The 19,544-nt window shown below is 39.2% G+C and overlaps 1 protein-coding gene across 3 annotated transcripts in view; it reads left to right on the top strand.

Moving 5' to 3' along the window:
- Positions 1–19,544, top strand: part of ARMC3 (armadillo repeat containing 3) — an 89,262-nt gene that overhangs the window by 12,694 nt on the left and 57,024 nt on the right. For all 3 annotated transcript variants that reach the window (XM_013980262.3, XM_005668154.3, XM_013980261.3), the window contains exons 4-8: positions 3,794–3,919; positions 10,197–10,265; positions 10,508–10,683; positions 14,100–14,294; positions 15,681–15,864. In XM_013980262.3, the coding sequence (XP_013835716.2) occupies positions 3,794–3,919; positions 10,197–10,265; positions 10,508–10,683; positions 14,100–14,294; positions 15,681–15,864 (750 nt within the window). The remainder of the gene's footprint in view (positions 1–3,793; positions 3,920–10,196; positions 10,266–10,507; positions 10,684–14,099; positions 14,295–15,680; positions 15,865–19,544) is intronic.

Below are 19,544 nucleotides of genomic sequence, written 5' to 3'. Positions count from 1 at the left end.
TAAGCACAATGAATATGAATAAAACCAACAAGGCAGGTTACAATCAAATTTCTTGAAAAGAATGATAAAGAGAAAATCTTGAAAGTAGCTAGAGGGGTGAAAATGTTACATTCCAGGGAACCAAAATAAGGATGACAACTGATTTATCATCACAAATGATGCAAGCAAGAAGTCCTGGAAGAGTATCTTTAAAGTGCTGAAAGAAAAATTAAGTTTGAACCTAGAATTCTACACCTAGCAAAAATACCTTTCAAAAACATAAGTGAAATAAGATCTTTTTCAGATATTCAAAAGCTGAAGTAGTTCACTGCAGGCAGACCCACATTCCTAATTGTGTTAAGCAGGCCCTGCAGGCAGAAGGAAAACAGCACCAGATGGAAATATGGATCTCCACAGAAGAATAAAGATAGAACACTAGAAATGGTAACAGATCAGGTTTTTTGCTTATTATTTAAGTCACTTAAAAAGCAAATTGGGGGTTTCCTGTCATGGCTCAGTGGTAATGAACCTGACTGGTATCCACGAGGATGTGGGTTCAATCCCTGGCCTTGCTCAGTGGGTTAAGGGTCTGGCGTTGCTGTGAGCTGTGGTGTAGGTTACAGACACAGCTTGGATCCCACGTTGCTGTGGCTGTGGCATAGACCGGCAGCTGCAGCTCCAATTTGACCCCAGCCTGGTAACTTTCATATGCCACAGATGCAGCCCTAAAAAGACAAAAAAAAAAAAAAAAAAGCAAGGCAAATTGGTTATTTTAAACAAAAAATAATATTAATATATTGTGCAGCCTGAAACATATATAAATGTAAGGTATATGACAACAGAACCAAGTTGTAGAAAGGTGAAACATGGAAGTATCCTATTATAAGATTCTTCTACTATGCATTGTGATATATTTCCACTAGAATGAAGACTGCTAGCATGTATAGTACAGACCCTACTGCAACCATGAAAATAACAAAACAAACTATCAAAAAGCCAAAAAAGAAAAAAATAGACTCATACAAAAATTAATTAATACAAAGAAGGCAGGGAGTTCCTATTGTGGCTCAGTGGTAATGAATCCAACTAGTATTGATGAGGATGCAGGTTCGATCCCTGGCCTTGCTCAGTGGGTTAAGGATCCAATGTTGCTGTGAGCAGTGGTATAGGTTGCAGACATGGCTCAGATCTGGTGTCACTGTGGCTGCAGTGCTGGTCGGCAGCAGCAGCTCCAATTTAACCCTTAGCCTGGGAACTTCCATATGCCACAAGTGTGGCCCTAAAAAATTAAAGCAAAAAAAAAAAAAAAAAAAAAAAAAAAGAATAAGACAGAAGTGAAGAAGAGAAAAAGAACAATGAAACATAACAAACAAGTAACAAGACGGTAGATTTAAACCTAACCATATCAATAATCAAATTAAATGTAAATCATCTGAATGCATCAATTAACCAGGGAGAGAGTATTTTATGGGATAAACACAAGACCAAACTACATGCTGCCTTCAAGAAACACACTTAGAATGTAATGACACAAATAACTTGAAAGTAAAAAGAATGAAAAAGGATACCCTTTGCTCATAGTAATCCAAAAAAAGCTGGAGTGGCTATATTAATATCACAAACATAGAGAAAAGAGTAGTATCAGAGATAAAGATGGTCATTTTATAATAATAATAATACAGCAGTTAATCAAGATGCTATGAAAAATCTTAGCAGAGTATACATTCTTTTCAAATGCATAGAGGACATTTATCAAAGTAGATTATATTCAGGGACATAAAAAAGCCTTAATATATTTAAAAGAATTCCAATCATACAAAATATATGCTATACAAAATATATGCTATTAGAATTAAGTTAAAAATCAATAACACCCAGCACTCTGGACAATCACTAAACGGTTAGAAAGTAAACAATACACTTCTAAATAACCTATAAATTAAAGCAGAAATCAAAAGGATAATCCAAATTGAAAATGAAAATACAGCATATAAAAATTTGTAGAATGCTTCTAAAAGAGTATTTAGAGGGAAATTTATTGCACCAAATGCCTGTTAGAAAAAAACGAAGTCTCTCAAATCAATGACTTCATTTTCCATTTTAAGAAAACAGAAAAACAAGATCTAATTAAACCTAGTCATTAGTAATAAGGATTTAACATATATATAAGCAAAATCAATGAAATAGAAAGCAGGCAAACAATGGACAAGAGCAATGAAGTGAAAAGCTGTTTTGTTTTGTTTTTTTTAACATCGGTAAGAATAATAAAATCTTTAGCCAGATTAATAAATAAAGAGAGAAGACAAATTACTGATATGAGAGAAGGGACATCACTACAGATCCTGCAGATATTTAAAAGGATAATCTGGATATTATGAATACCAATACATTCTACAACTTAGATGAATTGGGCAAATTCACTTTAAGACACAAACTCTCAAAGCTCACTAAAGAAAAGTAGATAGCCTGAATAGCCCCTTATCTGTTACAGAAATGGAAATTTGTAGTTAAAAACCGCAGAAAGAAAACTTCAGGTCCACATTTTTTTCACTGCTGAACTCTACTGAACACTTATGGAAGAAATAATACCAATTATATACAAATTATTTTAGAAAATTGAAAAAGATGGCATATTTCTCTACTGATTCTATGAAGCCCCCAATATCTTAAAATTTATCCTTAAATTAAAATTTATTTGACAAAATATTTTCATTTAAGAAATTAACTTTAAGAATGCCAATAAAATGCAAATATTATGGAAGATTTGAGAAGGACATTTGTAATAGCCAACAATGCATATTTCAACGTATTCTTATCAAGTGACAGATTTAACCATTTAGATACAGGGCAACTCCATGGGCTACAGGAAGATAATGTCTATGCTTTGAAAACTGTGTTAGCAGAATGAACCTGTAACATGAAGTACAAAATATTTTAATTTTATGAGAAAACTGAGGCAAAAGTTTAATTTTATGAGAAAACTGAGGCAATAGACTTTATTACACTCAATTAATTTTGATAATGAAATGTGTATTTTCACAGCCAGGAAATTGAAAAGCTGAAATTAAATAAGGACTTAAACATCATTCCAGACTTGGCAGAATGATATCCCACTTAATAGGGTGTGGATAAACTGCTTCCACAGTTAGGCTAGACTCTGGCCTTCACTGACCTGGCTCTCGGGCTTCTTGCCACAGCTGAAGTGTCCCCAGTTACCTGGTGGCTCCTTTCCATAAATGCACTTCCATGCTGGCTGCAGGCAAACCTGCTAGGTGAACAGTGAGCCCCCAATCTCTACCACACACACTTGAACTTGATGTGGGGACTATGTGTGTCAATTAATTTTCATAATTAATTATGCAACTGAGTATTATTGAGTGCTCATTACATGCCTGGCCCTGTGCTAGGCACTGAGATTATGTGAGAGTACAACTGAAAGGGTGTCTGTCTTCAGGGAAAGTTAAGGTCCAGGGAAGTAAGCAAACAATGCACAGAGCTGGTCAAGTGGTAGGAAGACGTAAAGCAGGATAAGAGCGCAGAAGGACTGGGATGTGGTGATGACAAGAGGTAGGGTGGTCAGCGAAGGCCCACCCCTCAGGAGGTTCAGTGTGAGCCATGAACTGGTGGGGAAGCCATCCAGGGATGGGAGAGCAGCAAATGCCCAGGATCCCTGTGCGCTGAGGTTTATTCTGAGAGACGAATGTGTGGAAGCAGAGGAATGTGAAAGGCAAATGGCAAATAAGAAATTGGAATGACACGAGAATGTTGATGAGATTGCTCTCCATGGATGAGTTAATTTTACTTGTGATGTCAGGTGAGGAAAATAAAGCAACTCTCCTTGAACTTGGTGCTGTGGAACCTTTAACGAAGCTGCTCACCCATGAAGATAAAACTGTGAGAAGAAATGCTACTATGATATTTGGAATCCTGGCTTCTAACAGTAAGTATCCGCTGTTAAGACTAGGTCATCTCACGTGATGACTTTAAGGGATTTTAACTTTAAGGGATTTGTTTTAATTTTATTTAAACTGACTTAAATGTTAACAAAAAAGTTAAATAATACAATGTACAACTAATGTATGATTTCATATCTTAAGGGATTTTTAAAATATAAGAATATGTGTGTGTGTGTGTGTGTGTATATATATATATATATATATATATCCATGCAGAAATTCTCAGAGTTGGTGATGTAGTATGTTCCACCCTTAAAAGTTAGGAGAGCAATTATTGTCTCTTAAAATTAAAATGGAAGTGGTGCAGTGGGTTAAGAATCTGACTGCAGCAGCTCAGGTCAATGCAGAGGTAGGGATTCAATCCTTGGCCCTGCTCAGTGGATGAAACGACCTAGGAGTTCCCACTGTGGCACATAGGAAATGAATCTGACTAGTAAACATGAGATGGCAGGTTTGATCCCTGGCCTCGCTCAGTGGGTTAAGGACCCGGCGTTGCCGTGAGCTGTGGTGTAGTTCGCAAACATGGCTTAGATCTGGCGTTGCTATGGCTGTGGTGTAGGCTAGCTCTGATTTGACCCCTAGCCTGGGAATCTTGATATGCCATGGGTGCAGCCCTAAAAAGCAAAAATAATAAAATAAAATAATAAAATAAAATAAAATAAAAGGGTCCAGCATCGAGCAGCTGCAGTGTAGGCTGCAGCTGTGGCTCAGATTCAGTCCCTGGCCTGGGAACTTCCATATGCTGCAGGTGCAGCCATAAAATTAAAAAAAATAAAATAAATTTTTTTTCTTTTCTCTTTTTATAGCCCCACCTGCAGCATATGGAAGTTCCTAGGCCAGGGGTCAAATTGGAGCTGTAGCTGGGGCCTGCACCACAGCCATGGCAACACTGGATCTGAGTGATATCTGTAACCTATGCTACAGCTTGTGACAACTCAAATCCTTAATCCACTGAGTGAGGCCAGGGATTGAACCTGCATCCTCACAGAGACGTCAGGTCCTTAACCTGATGAGCCACAATGAGAACTCCTAAAATGTTTTTTTTTTCCCCTTGAGTTGGGATAATATAATTTGTCTGTCTGTATATAAGTTACACTTTATGTGTATTTCAGAGTAAATGAAGCCCAGAGTAAAAAGTTTTGATACATTTTCGAAGCTGCAAGCTATATTTTCCCCAAAATAAATTTAGACATGACCCCTTAAATCAGACCTATTTCTTGCTTGAGCTTTTTTAATATATTTAATATGGTAGAATAATAGTATGAGTTAAAATAGCTGTTATGTCTATTAGAATATCAATTTGACCAAAACCAAATAATAAAGGCAGTCCCTGACTAGTGAACAGGGATGTTTTCCATTTGTAAGTCATTTTCATGTAGTAGTGGTAGATTTGTTTGTTTGTTTGTTTGTTTAGAGCCATGCCTGTGGCATATGGAAGTTCCCAGGCTAGGGGTTGAATTGGATGGAGTTACAGCTGTGAGCCTACACCACAGCTCACGGCAACGAGGGATTCTTAACCCAATGAGCAAGGCCAGGGGTTGAACCTGCATCCTCATGGATCCTGGTTGGTTTTATTAACTGCTGAGCCATGAAGAGAAATTCAGTGGTAGATTTTTGAGTTAGCCAACAAATGCCTTGTTATTCATAACCAAAAAATGACTTTCTTGGTGGAGGCTGAATTCTATCATTGAAACTCAGGCTGATAGGAACAAACACGTCTCTCTCTGTCATGGTACCTGGCTAAAATCATCCTCAGTTCTCCCTTTCACCACGGTCTCAGCAAAAACACAAGCACAGATCCTTCCCCAACTTCCTGCACTGCCCCAGCTCACTTACCCTGGACCCTGTGTGGGACAAAGGGGGCTCCTTACACCACGGTGTCCAGCAGGGGCTGTGGCCTTGGTGTCTTTACAGACAGTTGTGAGTGGAGGAAGAGAGGGGAGGGGGAAGGGAGCTTGGTCTGGCATCTGTGCCATCACCACCTCAGCGGCAGAGACTGCATGGACAGCACCTGCAGTGTTGGGTCGGGGTACTTCATGGGGACAGGAGCTCTAACAGTGGCTATGCAGTAAGGTGGGCCCTCTGCATTCTCAGGAATGAGACAGCAGGGTGAGGACTGCCGTGCGGGAGTGCATGTTCCTCCAACAGAGATTACAACACACCACTCAACATTTATATGGTACTCACAACGTGGCAGGCACTCTCCTACATAATAGTAATCATGTGTACTGTAGGGCCTTCATAAATCCATCTCAGGGGTCGTCTATAGACTAATCCTGCTGTATTGAATGTGCCGTATTGAATTACTTATAACCAAAAGAGGGAAAAAATCTTTCAACTTCTTACCTTTTATTCTCTTTACACAGCACAGAGTTTGAGAACCAAAAGTGCTTTGTAACACCTCTCGCGCAACTCCTTATTTTAAAAATCGGAACAATCCCTCGAAGGATTGGGTTCCTTCCCCAAAGTCATGCAGGTGGCTGGTAGCAGAACCGAGATGAGAGCTAGAATGACAGCTTTACTCTCTGCCTCACAGTTTGGTAGACTTTCTATTGACTAAATCTTTTATGATCCTTAATGTAGGTGCTAAATCAGAGTCTCCTAAATGATTTTGGGGGAGAAATGAGAGTTATAATTTTTGTTTATATTTATATTTTCTAACTCAATGTCTAGGTTTCTATGACTTTTTTCCTGTTTTTATTTGTTGTTGTTGTTCTTTTTTTTTTTTTTTTTTTTTTTTTTTTTTAGGGCCACACCCGAGGCATATGGAGGTTCCCAGGCCAGGGGAACATTTGGGCCTGTCAAATTAGACCTGTCAAACCACCCTTTGTAAGCTGGCCAGCTGGTCTGTAACTAGTGCTAGGACCAGTGCAGTCTGCACTTGAAAAGCTTAACCATGGAAAGAGTTTTGCTGCTTCAAGACCTCCATTGAGTGCTCAGGTCTCAAGTATGTTGAATGTACTTCTAAGGGCCTTCTTTTGATTCCATGAATATGGTGAAGAAAATCAAACCATTATTGGAGTTAACTTACCTGATTTTCTATTTGAACTTTCTGATGACATTGATAAACACATGGCATCCTCAACTGCTTATGAAGTTCCTTTCTTGTTAAGAGTGCCAACACATTAAGAGCTACTGTTTCACTTTTCCTACATGTCCAAGGACACTTGGAATAAAAAATGAGTAACCAGGGAGTTCCCGTCATGGCTTGGTGGTAACGAACTGGACTAGTATCCATGAGGGACTTGTGTTTGATCCCTGGCCTTGCTCAGTGGGGTTAAGGATCCAGCATTGCTGTGAGCTGTCGTATAGGTCGCAGATGTGGCTCAGATTTGGCGTGGCTGTGGCTGTGGCCCATGCTGGCAACTATAGCTCTGATTCGATCCCTAGCCTGGGATCTTCTATATGCCATGGATGTGGCCCTAAAAAGACCAAAAAAAAAAAAAAGATTAAAAAAAGAGCAACCAGTCATTTGATCTAAATGAAAAGTCATATTTCCATTATTCCATAAATAAATGCACCTCTGAAGCTACATGGTTAAATCACCATATTTGGGTAGTCTTAAAATAACTGATGCCTCTTTAGAAATTTGTACCTTCATTTGGTTTTAATATACTCAGTGATATCACTGTGCTCATAGTGGATGGACTAACAGAATGTTCCAACATTCCAGGTGCTAAAGGATTGCAATGAGAACCATCTTTCCCTTTTGCAGTTGCAAATAAATTCTTTTCTTTTTTTTTTTTTTTTTTTTTTTTTGCTAGAGTGATTGAGCTATGTGCCTGGGTCAACCAAGATAGGCATTTTAATTACTTTGTTTAACAACGTGTTATCAAACAGGGAGCTGCTATCTTCGTTTACCTGCTGGTTTGTGTTTAGTTCCATGAGGCCATATAACAGAGACTCATTTAAAGAAGTCAGCTAAAGAGAGAGTTCATCAGGATCCTCGTAAGGAGCGGCTGCCTTGGAAGCCCAGACTTTACTGAAAGCAATCCAAAGAGCTTGCCATCTTAGGAGAAGGTGGATGTAAGAGTCTACCAGCTCAAGACTAAATTAGATGGTCAATATTATGAAGCCTAAAACTTGTGAGAAAGCAATTAAAACAGAGAGCATGAAGGCGCTGCAGGAAGAAAGGCGGTTCAGAGAAGAGCTAGAATTGTAGGTGTCACACTGTTTGGCTAGAACCTGTTCATGTGGCCCCACCACAAGTTCATGTTGCTAAATCCGAAAGTGTCACTCTTGAGAAAGAAGGGGACAGAGATGAACGTTATGTTTAAAGTGACAGGAGTAGCCGCTTATCCATTATTTTTGCTGATTTAACCTCAAGAAAAGGATCATTTGAACAATCTGGTGTCAAAAAGCAGAATAACAAGTTAATCAACCATGCCACCAATTTACAAAAGCTGCCATTGACTCTGAATCATCCATTGAGCCTTAAGCACGTGGTGTAGTGATAAACATACTAGATTTGCTGTTGAACAGATCTGGGCTAAATTCATATCTGGAAGGAATTCCATGGCCCAGAGAATCCTCTAGCAAAACTTTTACCTTGTTTGTGCAGACCAAGGGGAGGGAGCACTTAGAGACGCAGCCAGGGGTTGGGGAGGGGCCCTGAGGGGGGCCCTCCCTGTAGGAGCAGATCCTCCTGCAGAGAAACATCGGGAGCAGAGAGACAGCCCACAGGGCCTGAGTCTTCCTGAGCTTGTGGTCAGTGTGGCAGCAGAAACTCTGAAAACTTAGAAGGTTACTGTGTATACTTAACAGAGAATGTACTGGGAGACCTAAGAGCCCAGAAATGCTTTTCTTCAAGCATGTAAAAATAGGAGATCTTGGTACCGCCTTCAGAAATATTGCAGGAGTTCCTGTCGTGGCGCAGCAGAAACAAATCCGACTAGGAACCATGAGGTTTCGGGTTCAATTGCTCAGTGGGTTAAGGATCCCGCGTTGCCGTGAGATGTGGTGTGGGTCGCAGACGCAGCTCCAATCCTACATTGCTGTGGCTCTGGTGTAGGCCAGCGGCTACAGCTCTGATTTGACACCTAGCCTGGGAACCTCCATATGCTGTGGGTGCAGCCCTAAAAAGACAAAAGACAAAATATATATATGTATATATATATCATCACAAACAACACAGACTGGACTCGTAAGAAAGAGAAGAGAATGACAGCAAGCTTTTCCATAATGGCCCTTCTGTGTAGTTTATAGGACACTTGGAATGATCTGAGTATTATGCCAAGGCTCTTACTTCTTAACCTGTGGAGGTAATGTGTTTTTCAGACAAGTTTTGATAGTAAAATGAAGTCCCTCATGTCCCCAAAACTCAATTGTTCTTCTGTACTGAAAGCCTGTTTGTGTGCATGTTGGCAGCTGTTAAGTCCGCTAGCCCTCTTTGAGCCATTGTGAACAGAACAGAGAGAATGAAGCTTTGACAGGCTGAGTGAGGAACAGCCATACCTCTAAATCCCACAGGAAAAGGTGTCCAAGAAAAGACCAAAAAAAAAAAAAAAAAATCCAGTGGTTAATGCGGAAAAATTTATCTAGAGACCATTTGCTTCAGCTGCTGCAAAATGAACTTTCCCAAACTTATAATGCTAATGCTGGCTTACAGAAAAGACGAGAAATTGCAAAACTGAAGTAGCAGCTATGCCTTATTTCTCAGGAAAAGGGGGTTACGGTTGGCAAGAAAGAAGTAGGGGAGTAACTATCTACCTTTATTTAGGCTCCTACAAATAATATAAAAGTGAACTTTAAAAAAAACTGGTAGACTTATCTGTGAGCATTTTTGGTATTTCTGATAATCAAATGGAAAGCAAATAAGACGTAGCTATGGAAAAAGGCTGAGGGTGATTCTTATCTGCATTTTGTACTAGTTTTATTAAAGTCTAAAATTTAAAGTATCCTCCCAACAAAACAGAAACAAACAAAAAAAAGAATTACAGTTACAGAATAAGCAACTGTCGGGCACAGTAACTCAGCCTGACTGACAGGTGTTCTAGGCACTTCTTGCACATTTATAGTCATCTTTTCTCGTGTTTTGGAAGCAGTACAGTGGAGCGATCAAGGAGCATGGGCTGGAGTCTGTCTGGGGTCAGACTCGCCTGGGTGTGAAATCCATCCCCAGCACTTACTTGCTCTGTGATTTCCAGCCTCAATTTTCTTATCTCTAAACTTAGACAATAATAGAACCTATCTCATAAGGAACTATTCCACAGACATTGCCATTATTATTATTGATAAACATTAGTATTTCTTCTTTTGTAGACGATGTCAAAAAATTGCTAAGGGAGTTAGACGTCATGAATTCTGTGATTGCTCAGCTGGCTCCAGAAGGTAACATTACCACCTACATCTTTCTCAAAAATTGGGAATGGTTTATTTTTCACATCTGATTACACTACCTATTGAAAATAATTTATGAAACACCAGTTATGAATTATCATTAAAATCTCTCAAACCAATTTGGGCTCCAACCAAGGTAAGATGTGTGGAGCTTTGGTTTCCGAAGCATGTTTTAAAGTAATGGTTGAATAAGCCTTTACAGACTTGTGTTCTTTTACTTTTTTGATACACAGAAGAAGTAGTTATCCATGAGTTTGCTAGTCTTTGCCTAGCAAACATGTCTGCAGAGTATACCAGCAAAGTGCAAATATTTGAACAAGGTGGATTACAGCCTCTCATCAGACTGCTAAGCAGCCCAGACCCGGATGTGAAGAAGAATTCTATTGAGTGCATTTACAACTTGGTCCAGGTGAGATTAATTTCTAAAAGCGTGTGTTTTGACAAAAGCTGGTTATAGAATTTATTTTTCCATTTAAAAAAAGAATAAGCTTTTATAACACTCTAGTTTTACATAATCAATTTTTCTCGGTACCATTTAGCAGTTATTCAGAGAGAAAAAAAAAAAGGAAGTTTAGTGCTGATACGTTTCAGTTTTCACATTTTGTAAGTAATTGTCCTCTATGAAAGGGTAGTTTAGAAACATAGCTCAGGAGGGTTTTTTTTTTGGTTTTTTGTTTGTTTGTTTTTGGCCTTGCCTGCGGCATGCAAAAGTTCCTGCGGAGTTCCCGTCGTGGCGCAGTGGTTAACGAATCCGACTAGGAACCATGAGGTGGCGGGTTCGGTCCCTGCCCTTGCTCAGTGGGTTAACGATCCAGCATTGCCGTGAGCTATGGTGTAGGTTGCAGACGCGGCTCGGATCCCGGGTTGCTGTGGCTCTGGCGTAGGCCAGTGGCTACAGCTCTGATTCAACCCCTAGCCTGGGAACCTCCATATGCCGCAGGAGCGGCCCAAAGAAATAGCAAAAAGACAAAAAAAAAAAAAAAAAAAAAAAAAAAAGAAAAAAAGAAGAAGTTCCTGGGCCAGGGATCAAACCCGAGCTGCAGGATTGACAACCCAAACCCTTAGCCATTAGGCGACCAGGGAACTCTCTCTCTCTCTCTCTCTTTTTTTTTGTCTTGAGCTTTTAGGGCTGCACCTGCAGCATATGGAGGTTCCCAGGCTAGGGGTCTAATTGCAGCTGTAGCTGCCGGCCTACGTCAGAGCCATAGCAATGCCAGATCCGAGCCACGTCTACGACTTACACCACAGCTCACAGCAACGCTGGACCCTTAACCCACTGAGTAAGGCCAGGGATCAAACCTGCAACCTCATGGTTCCTAGTTGGATTTGTTTCCGCTGCGCCACGACAGGAACACTCTCTTATTTTAAAAGAATAGAGTGGCTTACAAATTAAGGCAAGATTATACTAGATAAAATATATTTCTTCCAAAACAGGAAATCTAGTATTAGTGTTGATCTAGTTTTGACCGAGGCAGTTACCTATTGATATAATATTGGTGATCCAATCAGCTGTACCATATGCCCTATGCAATGTACCAAGATTTGGGATTAGGCTTATTTGTTGGTAAAAACCTAGTGAGTTGAGTTTTGCTGAACGGAACTGATCGTTCCTGTTTTCAAGATGCTACATCACTGTGCTGCTTTTCCTTCATAACGGAAGAAACTGCTTACCTTCCCCTCGCCCACCTACCCCATCCTCAGGCTCCTCCCCAACCCCAACCTCCCAATCCCCAAACCAGCATGCACAGCCTCACACCCACAGCAGGGCAGGCTGAACAATTCCCACACACATTTGATAAGCTTTAGATCAACTGGAAGTAAAAGCCACCTTTTTTTTTTTTTTTTTTTTTTGCTTTTTAGGGCCACACTTGCATATGGAGGTTTCCAGGCTAGGGGTCAATTGGAGCTACAGCCACAGCCACAGCAACACAGGATCATTAACCCACTGAGCAAAGCCAGGAATCGAACTGCAACCTCATGGTTCCTAGTCAGATTTGTTTCCACTGTACCATGATGGGAAGGAACTCTGACTTTTTTTTTTTTTTTTTTTTGCCACATCCACAACATATGGACGTTCCTGGGCCAGGGATCAAACCCTTGCCACATCAGTGACCCAAGCTGCTGCGATGACAATGCTAGACCCTTAACCGGCTGCACCACAGCGGGAAGTCCAAAAGACACCATTTAAATAGCCATTGAGAGAATGTGAAAGAAGAGATATAGAAGCAAAAGTGAGCGAAGGTGTATCAAGAAGCCAAGTATCTACACAAAATACATGGAAAAAGAGGATAAATGGGTTCATGTCAAAAAGTACCCAGAGTGTGCATCCCGGGGTCATGGCATGTCCATGCCACGTGCCGTGAGGCTGGGCACTCACTGGTGTTAACAACATGCTTCCTAAAGAGGACATGCAGCTGTGTGCCTTCTCTTCTCTGGTTACTTCACTTCATCCTCTAGGCCTAAATTATCCCATTTGTGTGTTTTATTCCCAGATGCCTGAGTAGCTCTGTTTCTCTACTTTTTAGCAAGTGGAAATGAAAAAAGCTTCCCTCCACTATTCTTCATAACGGAAGTACTAGTTAATAATAGTGTATTCATTTCCTAGGGCTAATGTGATAAAGTACCACAAATCAGGTGGCTTAAAAACAGCAATCTATTCCCTCAATTCTGGGGCTGGATTTCTGAAATCAAGGTGTCAGCAGGGCCAGCCCCCCGCTGGGACCCTGGGTAGAACCCTTCCTGCCTCTTCCCAGCTTCTGGTGGTGGCTGTGGGTCCTTGGCAGTCGCTGGCTTGCATCTCTGCAGTCTCTCTCTGTCAGCTCTCTCTCCTCCTCTTATAAAGACACCAATCTCATAAAGACACCATTAAATAGCCACCCTTCTTCGCCATGACCTGACCTTAACTGGTTACATCTGCAACGACCCTGTTTCCAAATGTCACATTTTAGGTGCTGAGAGTTAGGGCTTCACCAGAGATTTGGGGAGGATACAATTCACCATAACAAACAGCAACCTACAATTTTTATGTCCGAAGGAAGCTGAATATTATATGTCAGTTGAAGGATGAACAGAGGAAAGCTAAGCTGGCAGTGGATTTTTTCCGCCTTTAATGCTATTGTAAATTTACCATGTTTTGGTTTAAAATGTCATGATTGAGCAGTCAGGGTTTGGGGGCTTTTCACGGCTTTTTGCTTTGTTTTTTCCATTGCTCATTGCAGCAGCCCCTCCTTCCACCACTCACACACACCCAGGATTACAGACACACCGGGAGAAGTGACTTGTCTGGCCTCTAATGACCCCTTGATCTTGTGAACGTCCTAAATAAAGGGCATGTGTCAGAACTAAACCTGATGTAAAGCTGCAGGCACAGAACCTGCCGACAGCACTGCATGCAGATAAGCATTTTATAAACAATCCACTTGAATGATAATAAGGAACTGATACCATCATTTCATTTTATCAAATGCTATTTGAAATAGGGTAGAGAGTGTGAAAAGAATTTCATTAGCGCAGCTTTCATTGTAATGTTGTTTACAGTAAGAGGAATTTGCTGTATAATAAAGAGACAATAGATACTGAGAAGTCATAAATCATGTCTATTTCCTATTATTGACAATTATCTTTATAGTTAAAATGGATATTTTGGTATTGTCAATTGATGGTTTGCTTATTTTTGTTTGTGAGTTAATGTGGAAGTGAATCTGAAATAAAAGACGGTAACAGTATAACTTTTAATGTTCTTTGTTAGAAAATAGAATTTCTCTATTTTTGAGACTGTATTTTGCTTCAAAAATCACTTATTGGAACATCTGTATTTCTTGGCAGGATTTTCAGTGCCGAGCTACTCTTCAAGAACTGAATGCAATCCCTTCTATATTAGATCTCTTGAAGACAGAATATCCAGTTATCCAGTTGTTGGCTCTTAAAACCTTAGGTGTTATTACAAATGATAAGGAGTCCCGGGCAATGCTAAGAGAGAACCAAGGAGTGGACCTCCTTATTAAGATCCTAGAAACTAAGGTACCTTAACATTCATTCAGCTCTCTATGAGATGTATATCTCCTAAGTGGTGTTACATAATGCAAATTATTGAATATTTTTAAATGAAATTTTATTGTATTTAAGCATGATATTAAATATAATGGATGAACTTGCTTATTGCTACATAGTTTACCAGCATGATTAAAGCAGACTAATGCTAGAGGCCATCCCCATCTAGTTTAGAAGATTTAAGATTTTTGCAGTTCCCATTGTGGCTCAGCAGGTTAAGAACCTCACTGATCTCCATGAGGATGCAGGTTCAATCGCTGGCTTTACTCAGTGGGTTAAGCATCTGGCTTAGCCGCAAGCTACGGTGTAGGTCACAGATGTGGCTCGGATCTGGTGTTGCTGTGGCTGTGGTATAGGCCTGTAGCTATAGCTCCAACTTGACCCCTCGCCTGGGAACTTTTATATGCCACAGGTGAGGCCCTAAAAAGATTTAAGAATTTTAAATTACTGTTTATGATTTTATGTTTTCTTGAAACACCTCGCTAGAATTTGTCTTTTAACCTTTGTCTGCCATTTTTTTTAATACTGATTTTTTTTCCATTATAGGTGGTTTACAGTGTTCTGTCTATTTTCTACTGTACAGCATGCTGACCAAGTTACACAGACATGTATAGATTCTTTTTTTTTCACATTATTATACTCCATCATAAGTGACTAGACATAGTTCCCAGTGCTGCACAGCAGGATCTCATTGCTAATCCATTCCAAAGGCAATGGTCTGCATCTATTAAGCCCAAGCTCCCCATCCATCCCATTCCCTCCCCCTCCTCCTTGGCAACCGCAAGTCTATTCTCCAAGTTCATGATTTTCTTTTCGGTGGAAAGGTTCATAGTTTTTCTCCAAGGTGAAGCAAGAGCCATTTACCCCACATGATGGAGGATAATCTGCTTCACTCAGTCTACGGTTTTAAACAGTAATTTCATCTAAAAAATACCTTCACAGAAACGCCTAGATATTGTTTGACTAAAAATGTATACTGTGGTTTAAAAATTAACCTAGTCAATTTGGCACCCCTACACAGCTCCTAATCCTTAATCTCCAAATGAAGACAATAACAAGACCATACTTCCACTTAACATGGTACAGCTGTCCTGTGTACAATCAAAAACATGCTGGTCCCTTCCCCAGAGGAGGATGCAAAGTCTTGGGATGGTGCTTGTTCTTCTCCTTGACATCCTGTAACTTAAATGGTTAGGGGGAGTGATGTTACATTAACAAACAGAACTTGGGCCTCTGTCACAATAAAATTAATCACATTATGTTCTGACTGACCTGAGTCCCTCTTGTAGTAAAATTTGGAAAATATGAATTCCTCTTATTACACTTTTCTCAAATTGTGTTTGCTGTTATTACTAGGAATTGAATGACCTGCATATAGAAGCACTTTCCGTGATAGCCAATTGCCTTGAAGATATGGATACTATGGTGCTGATTCAGCAGACGGGGGGTCTGAAGAAGCTCCTCTCATTTGCAGAAAACTCTACAATTCCTGATATTCAGAAGAATGCAGCAAGAGCAATTACTAAAGCTGCTTATGATCGTACGTCTCATTTTATATAAACTAAACATACCTATTTCCTCCTGTATTCTTGATTTTGAATGGAACTAAAAAATGCTAGAGTACCTGTCTGCTTTTAAATGGTTATCTGAGCAGAGTGCTATACTTTCTACTTAAGGCCAAAATTCACCTCAGTGCCAGTAAGTAAAAGGAGAGATTGCTTTGTCCAGGATATAATAATATGATTTAATTGTAACTTTTTTTTTTAAACAATTCATTCCTCAACTAAGTTTTAAACCTTTATGGTTTTGAAGTTTTATAGAATGCATGCATTGTTTGTGATTCTGAAACACTGTTTCAGTAAGTTACATTTGGAATGATATCCATTCAGTAATTTTGAGTTGCAGCTGGAGTCTAGCTGTGCCATGTTATATATAATACACTCATACCATATACAAAATACAATTTTCATTTCACTGGCGAGCTATGTTGACATAAATCTGTAATATATGAGAGATTAATTATATCACAAGCACCAAAGATGGAATTATGGTTTAATTTATGTATATTTGGAGTATTTTATTTAATAAAAGATGTGATTTTATTTTCCACATTCCACATCACTCCTCTTATAAATGACAGCTTTGACTCATTTAAGTGATTTATATTCTAAACATACATACTTCTATCTGTTTATATGTCTATGTGCATATTATGGGAAACATTTTCTTTTCAACTCATACTGGATTTCCTCAAAGCAAAGTTTTAATGCAGTATGCCGAATTTCACCATGCAGTACAAACTTAATAGAGAGGGGCCTCAGGAGTTACATCATAAAGGCCAAATCTAAAGACAGCCTACAAAATTAAGGTTTTCAATTTTGGCAAAATTGCTTGATTCAGCATTCTCCCAAATGGAACTTAGACCTTACCATACCTGGTCAGTCTTTTTCTCCATCTGTCCCAGGCCTTCTTAGTTATTTGGGACCCAATGAGAGGGCAATGAAAAGAGATGGGCAATGTCAAACCTAAAATGTTTACACATCTCAACATCTCTTTGGGTCGCAGCTCTCCTGCGACAGTGAGTTTCAAGAGTTTACTACCCATCATGTGATATAGCAGTGAGAAGAGCGCTGTATGGAGCTCTGTTCTGGTTCTACCACTAATTATGCTACTGGCACTGCAATGACCTAGGGATGTGACTGGGTGAACTACAGCCTCTGGATCTGTTTATCAATTCATTTATTAATGATTTATTAAGCCCCCACTTTGAGTCAACTAACCCAGAGCAGGCAAGTAAACAGGCAATCACAATGCAGGGTTAAAATGTGCTTGATGATGGGAGGACAGGATCCCCCAGGAGGGCCACCTAACACAGACTCGGATGAGACCAGCCTTCCTGGGAAAGCTGATTTACAGACCAGGAAGGTCCTAGTAGGGTGGGGGAGGCTCGACATTGCTCTGAGGAGAGGAAACCGCGCATAAAGGCCAAAGAAGGACAGAGCCTGCTAAATTCCCAGCACTGAAAGTGTTCACAACGGCCAGTGACTAGAAGGCAGCAGAAAACTGTCCATTAAGGCTGGAGAAGTAATGAAGTGCCGACTGTTAATGGGTATCATGAACCAAGTTAAGGGCTTTGGACTTTATTTTCTTGGCAACGAAGCCACTCTAGATGTTAACTACTTATCACATATGTGACTTGCAAATATTTTCTCCCATTTTGTGGGGTGACTTTAAACTCTGTTGATTGTGTCTTTTGATGCATAGAAATTTTAAACTGTGATGTAGTTCAATTTATATTTTCTTTTTGTGTTGCCTGTGCTTTGGGTGTCATATCCAAGAAATCATTAATGAAGCCAAGGTCATGAAGCTTTTATGTATTTTTCTTTTAAGAGTTTTGAAGTTTTATAGATTTAGCTGTTACATTTAGGACTTTGATCCATTTGGGATTGTTTTTGAATATGGTGTAAGGTTAGGCTCCAACTTCATTCTTTTGCATGTGGATATCCAGTTTTCCCAGCGCCATTTGTTGAAATAGTCTTTATTTATAACCCAAAGAAATTTGACCAGATAGTCTTTAAGTCCCATCTGTCACTTAATGTTTGATGAATCTACTTCCTTACGTTATTTCTGAAAATGACTAACATTCCAGTTGCAAATTTGGTCACCTCACTCCTTATTTTAGAATCTAAGGACTAAATCTGAGTTTGTTTCATTTTTGCCACTTGTAGTTTTTCTCATGTTCCCTTCAACCATCGCTTCTCCAGACTGAAGAATCCTTCTTTTATTTAGAATCCTTCTCCTCAAACATACTGTGGTCACTCTCTTACCTTTTCTAGACTTTTTCTTGTTCACAATTCTCTCTTTCAAGTGTGGCAATAAGTTTTATGAATAGCATTTTAAAAACATGTACCATCGTTGTATATAATATAAAGATAGGTTACTTTACGATTATTTGTGGTAAACACAGGTTCCATTTCTCAGTCAGGACCCAGAGCTCAAAGTCTTTCATTTTAACTTCTCTGACTTGTAGTTTAAAAAATGCAAATTTTAAAATTTGTAGTTTGAAAGGGCAAATTTTGTTTCAAGGATAATATTGCATTTTTACTGAGGCCTAGTATGTAATCAGTGTATACAAGTTTCTGTGAAACCTTGAAAAGACTTACTCTGCCTATTACTTAACAAATATTTATTGTGTGCATGCTCTATGCATAGCACTATTCTAGAAGATAAGGATAAACAATGAATGAATGAACATTTGCGGAATAAACAAAATGATGTATTTCCTGTGGAATGTAGAGTTTGATATTTATCTTTTAGTTCAAATTTGTAAATTATCTTGTAAGGTTCTTTTCGTCTTTATTTTCCATCTATTTTGATCTATCACAGATGAAGACTGGTATGTTAGAAGTTTGCTGCTATGTAATTTCCATTAATTTTATCTTGTAATTTTTTACCTTAACTAACTTTGCTTTATTTAATATCGTTTTAGGAGGTTCCCATGTGGCACAGTGGGTTAAGGGTCAGATGCTGCCACAGTTGTGGTACAAGACACAACTGCAGCAGTACAGGTGGAACATGCTGTGGGTGCAGCAATAAACAAACAAACAAATAAATAGAATTTGTAAATAAAAAAATTTTTAATTGTTTTTTATCCACTGCTGATTTTTCAAAAAAATCTCAGAGCTTTTTAGTTTTGAATTTTAATTTGATATTAAGACTGCCTTGTACTATCAAACATGGTCTTGGCAGAAAACAGCTCTGTAAACTCCACATGGTTTGCATAAAGAGACGAATGAGACTACTTTCAGAAGAACAGTTAAGGGAACAAAGGACGGTGAGGTCCACACAGACCAGCAATATTGTGAAACCTCCATTATCGCTAGATCCGGAGCCGAGGCGCTGAAACATTATGAGATGTACTTTTACAACTATTGTATTTGACAGTCTTTCAGACATCATGTTTTATGTTTTCTGCTTTATATTTTTCTAGGCTGTCTCCTTTGTTTTCTTACTTGTTCCTCCATTACACGGTTTAGAAATTTTTTTTAAACAGTTATTTTAATGATAAAGTCACTAGTTATTTAAGACATTAAGCACTTTTGCTTCTATAACCCTTCCCCATCCTGATGTTTGTAAATTTCATAAGGGTTGGATTCTACTCTCTCAAAATCTATACAAACCTCTCTTTTTTAAGACTCATTTTGCCATTACATTTATTCA

The sequence above is a fragment of the Sus scrofa genome, chromosome 10 (genome assembly GCF_054392235.1).
Source record: "Sus scrofa isolate SSC_HxYL_T2T_F1_AM1 chromosome 10, Sscrofa_HxYL_maternal_Yorkshire_Landrace_v2.0, whole genome shotgun sequence".
In the NCBI taxonomy this organism is placed as follows: domain Eukaryota; kingdom Metazoa; phylum Chordata; class Mammalia; order Artiodactyla; family Suidae; genus Sus; species Sus scrofa.
This window is presented reverse-complemented; position numbering and strand designations above follow the sequence as displayed.